The 5,717-nt window shown below is 36.8% G+C and overlaps 1 protein-coding gene across 1 annotated transcript; it reads left to right on the forward strand.

Annotated features, from left to right (window-relative positions):
• The first annotated feature begins 4,714 nt into the window (after positions 1–4,714).
• LOC141391519 (uncharacterized) lies at positions 4,715–5,416 on the forward strand. Its single transcript, XM_073964399.1, has one exon. It carries the CDS (start codon positions 4,715–4,717, stop codon positions 5,414–5,416), a length of 702 nt encoding a protein of 233 aa, XP_073820500.1.
• Positions 5,417–5,717: the final 301 nt, after the last annotated feature.

A 5,717-nucleotide genomic window follows, 5' to 3' on the forward strand; every position in this document is an offset into this window, starting at 1 on the left:
CCAACACTAATTTAGTACCATTTACTACTTTTCGTATACGTCTTTCTATGGGGTTAAAAAATACTAAATGGTACCAACTTCGATAAAAATTTTGGTTATTGGAAAGAAATGGAATCCTGGATGGATGGATACTGGAATCTTGAAATTGAGATTACCATTGGAGTGTCGGATTGATATAAGGAGGTAGTTTTGGAAATTCTTACTTATGTGTAATTAATCTACTCTACACACCAACACTGACCATAATCCCAAAGTTCAGAATTGCAGTCTATATTTTTAAAATACCAAAAGGTTTCAAATTTATTTCCATTTATTTAGTACAATTCATTAAACATAAGTAAGAATTTCCAAAACTACCTCCTTATATCAATCCGACACTCCAATGGTAATCTCAATTTCAAATTTCAGGATTCCAGCTCTATCCGACGACCCATATCCAAATTCTACCAAATTTGGTACTTTTAGTACTTTTCGTACTCATAAGTACGAATTTCTAAATCGACACTCCCTACTTTACGGACGTATAAGTACGAATTTCCATATTTAGTACCATTTAGTACTTTTGGTACCCATAAGTACGAATTTCCAAAGTTACCTCAATCCTACACTCCAACAGTCATCTTAATTCCAAATTTCAGGATTCTCTAACTCTATTCGACCATCCAAATCAAAATTGTACCAAATTTGGTACTATTTAGCACCTTTTGTACCCTATCTATTTACCCAAATCCAAATTGTAATATTTAATTAATTAATTCTTTTTCGAGTTAAGCTTTCATGACCTAAGAGATACATTGAAAAATTAGGAGTCTATCGAAGTTCCACGCATCCAACCATTACGCTACGTTTCACGGGCGGTTAAGCCGATCTTCAGGCGTATTAGGATGTTGTTATTATGGCAGACGAAGGCAAAGCTTGGTAACTAGTATATATAAATGCATATGCGAAATTATGTCAGTTAATTGAAACTCCAAACTCCTGCTTGGTAATCCCATTTTTCAATGTTCACAAATACTATGGTAAGTTTTACTCCTACGTCATTAGTAATTGCTCTTCTATATCAGTAAATTTTTGATCATCAATTATTGTCTACTAGAGTTTTGACAAGTTGATGGTGGCTCAGAACGCTAAGACGCCGGCAACCTTGACACTCAGTTGTCGGAGACCCAGGGTCGAATCCCAGCCTGGCTCTGCAACAATAACAATATACTAATACGCCTGAAGATCGGCTTAACCACCCGTGAAACGTAGCGTAATGGTTGGATGCGTGGGACTTCGGTAGACTCCTAATTTTTCAATGTGTCTCTTAGGTCATGAAAGCTCAACTCGAAAGAGAATTAATTAATTAAATAAAAAATTCACTATAAATGACCTTCGCCTTAATAAGGCAAAAATAAAATTGTAATATACTCGTATTTGGTACCATTTAGTACTTTTCGTATACATGAGTACATCACCTCTTTGTATCAACCCTACTTCTCAACTTTGATTCTCATTCCAAATTTGAAACTATTAGCTCTATCCGTTCACATAATGCCAAATTGTATCAAATTTACACTTACTGTTGGCATTTCATCGAAAGTATCTACATATCCAGGAGCAGACGTACCATCTGACCACAATCTCCTTATGGCCAATATATACATCAAAATTAGGGCTCCGCTGAAGAAAAAACAACATCGAAAACTTGACCTTGGCAAACTTAACGATCCAGCCACTAAAGTACATGTAAAAAGTCTTATTAATGCGGAACTAAGTGACATCCATAGGGAAAATGTGGAAAATATATGGGATAAAATCAAAAATACTATACATAACATCGGAAAAAATACGCTGGGAAATTTCGTAAGACCAAAAACAAAAGAATGGATGACAACTGAAATTCAGGAACTATTAAACGAAAGACGGCAATATAAAAACTCGAACTATGAAAAGTATTGGGAATTGAACCGAGAAATTCAAATACAGATTCGAGCTGCAAAAAATAAACATTTAAATAACCAATGCCAGGAAATAGAAAAATTGCAATGCTTGCACGACGATTTTAATTTGCACAAAAAACTGAAAGAGACAGTAGGAATATATCGCAGAACAATTTCGCCAATTCTTTACAACAACAAAAATGAAGCAGTGTTTGAAGAATCAGAGAAGAAAGTAATTTGGAAGAAGTATATCCAACATCTATTTACTGATAATAACAGAACATGTTTTAATGACCAAACACCAGAACCGTTGACTGGATCAAGTATTACGAAGATGGAGGTTGAAAGTGCTATAACATCACTGAAAAATAGGAAAGCAACGGGACCAGACGAAATTCCCGCTGAATTGCTAAAAATGATTGACGAAAATAACATTGATCTCTTGACAAGTTTGATGAACCACATATACAATACAGGCTTTTACCCACAAGACTGGCTAAAATCAACGTTTATAGCGATTCCTAAAAAAAGTCACGCCAAACAGTGTAGCGACTACCGCCTAATCAGTTTAATGAGCCACTCCCTAAAAATATTTCTACGAATTATTCACAAAAGAATATATCAAAAATGCGAACAAGCTATGGGATCAAATCAATTTGGCTTTAAGGAAGGGATGGGGACGAGAGAAGCTCTACTTTGTGTCCAGGTCCTAATACAAAAATGCCGAGATGTTCACAAGGACATTTTCTTGTGCTTCATAGATTATGAGAAAGCATTTGACACAGTGCAACACGATAAGTTAATGGAAATACTTGTGTCTATCGGAATTGATGATAAAGAAATCCGGTGCATTAGAAACTTATACTGGCAGCAAACTGCACAGATAAATGTCAATGGAAGTCTGACAGATGAGATATCAATATCGAGAGGAGTCAGACAAGGATGTATTTTATCTCCACTCCTATTTAATATATACTTAGAGAGAATTTTCCAAGAATCCACTACAAATATCCGGGAAGGAATACAAATAAACGGCACCTTTATAAACAACATTAGATATGCAGATGATACTACTACAATCGCTGATAGTATATCAGGACTCCAAAAATTAGTAACCCAACTCACCTTATGTAGCGAATCATATGGACTAAAAATTAATACTAACAAAACAAAGCTAATGATTGTTAGTAAGAAAAATCAACATAATGAAGCTAAATTAAAAATAAATAATGCATATGTCGAGAGAGTACATACCTTCAAATACCTGGGTGTACTTATTAATGACCAATGGGATTGCTCGAAGGAAATACGATGTCGGATAGAGATGGCAAGAGATGCATTTTTTAAATATAAGAAAATCCTTGTCAATCATGATATAAACATCGAAACAAAAGCAAGGATTATAAAATGCTACATCTGGTCAGTTCTACTGTATGCCGTGGAGACGTGGACTATTAAAGCTGCTGATATACAACGATTGGAAGCCTTCGAAATGTGGGTCTACCGCATAGTTTTAAAAATACCATGGACTGCGCACGTGACAAATGCCGAAGTATTGACAAGAATGAATCAAAGAAGAGAACTCATTGCTACAATCAAAAAACGAAAAACCTCATATCTGGGACACATCATGAGAAATGTAAAATATAGATTATTACAAAAAATCCTGAAAGCAACAGTTGAAGGTCGGCGTACCAGAGGCCGAAAGGAGATGACCTGGCTAAAGAACATAGAAGAATGGACAAAATATAATAATTCGGCAAACCTTCTAAATGCGGCAAGAAATAGAAACACTATTGAGATAATTGTTAATAATTTATAAATATATAGTACTAAATAATATCAAATTTAATATGTATATAAATAAGTAAATGAAATGTACCTCGATATAATTGTATGGTCGCTTACATTCGAAAATCGAATTAGCAAATAAAGAAGAAGTTCGCATTTCCAAAAACCCATCCACTCTAATACCTTCTGACCAAGAGTGACCCTCTCGCAGAATTTCATGTTTCTAGGTTCAGCCGTTTCGTCTGGGCGTTGATTTTTAGTCGGTCAGTACATTTTAGTACTTTTCGCACCCTTCTAGTTCGAATTTCCAAAAACCTAGACTTATCGACCATTTCGTCTGGGCGTTGTAGATCTGTCAGCCATCATCACTCAACGCTTTTATATATAAATAATCCCACAAAAACATATAAAGATCGGATCACCCGTTTTCGAGCTACGCCATTAAAACTTCGATGTTAAGTACAAATCAAAATGATTTTTTTACATTTTAACGCCCCCTCGAGGGACTGTCACCTCGACCTTAGGTTAACGACCTACTGCGCCGAGATTAAATTGTTACTGAAACCTTAAGAAATGAAAGAATAATTACTGACCGATACAAGGCAACGACTTTTGGAATGAAACTACGGACACGAATTGGATTCTGGAACGTCAAGACTTTATTTCAAACTGGTAAGCTAGCCCAGCTAGAAAGAGAATTCGACGCCTACGTCTTAGTATCCTGGGTATACTCGTATCTGAAGCAAGATGGAATAATTTCGACGAATGGTGTAGCTTTTCTTCTGAGCTCGGTGGCGAGAAAATCCCTGATGCGTTGGGAGCCCATTAGCGAGCGTATAATAACCGCTAGATTCAAATGCAAGGTGCGAAACGTGTCAATCATCCAGTGCTATGCGCCAACAGAAGCGGCAGAACCAATCGAAAAAGAGATGTTTTATAGTAGCTTATCGGGAGTATTTCAGCGTATCCTCGTCGGAGATATCAAAATTGTTATGGGCGACATGAATGCCAAAGTAGGCTGTGTCAACACAGATTTTGAAAATGTGATGGGAACCAATGGCTTGGGAACAGCGAATGAAAACGGCGAGCTTCTAAAGGAGTTTTGCGGAACTAACAATCTTGTCATTGGCGGCACATTATTTCCGCATAAGACCGCACATAAAATAACATGGGTTTCACCAGATGGATCAACAAAGAACCAAATTGACCATTTTTGTATTAATCGCTTGTGGAGGCGAAGCATAATTGATGTCAGAAACAAACGTATTGCTGACATCTCATCAGATCACCGCCTTGTCATTGCAGAGCTGAAACTAAAAGTTTTACGGGCAAATGATCCTGGAACAATAAGATCACGAAAGTTTAACATTGGGAAGCTCAAGAGCCCTCAAATAAGCAATGCTTTCTACTCCAATGTAGAAACTGAAACTGAAAATGTTTCCCGAGATATTCCAATCGACGTGCAATGGGACACAATTAAGAGTGCTTTCATTTCCACCAGCGAAACAGTTTTGGGCAATTTGCCAAAATCGTGTAAAAAATGGATTTCCGACGACACGTGGGCAAAAATTGACGAGAGGAGGAATGCCATGAACAATGCCAAAACGCGGAGCGACGTTCGAAGAGCGACGCAAGCATACACCTCAATTGATACCAGTGTTAAACGGTTATGCAGACGCGATAAACGCAAATGGATTGAATAAATTGCCGAAGAAGCTGAAACCGCTGCAACTATAGGAAATTCAAAATTGCTCTATGACTGTACAAACCGCATGATTGAAAACAAAAGGAACATGGTTGTACCTATCAAAGATAGAGATGGAGTATTACTCACAGATCCGATAGATCAGCTTAAACGCTGGAGAGAACACTTTACCGAGGTTTTCAGCCCCGCTTTTTCTTCTCCTACTAACAACATCGATGTAAGCTCTCTCAACATTCCAAAAATATCTCGCATTAATATCCAAATTTCCAGTATTAATGAAATCGAATTAGCTATTCGAA

Source organism: Musca autumnalis, unplaced genomic scaffold, assembly GCF_047663935.1.
Source record: "Musca autumnalis isolate F117 unplaced genomic scaffold, ASM4766393v1 scaffold_1, whole genome shotgun sequence".
In the NCBI taxonomy this organism is placed as follows: domain Eukaryota; kingdom Metazoa; phylum Arthropoda; class Insecta; order Diptera; family Muscidae; genus Musca; species Musca autumnalis.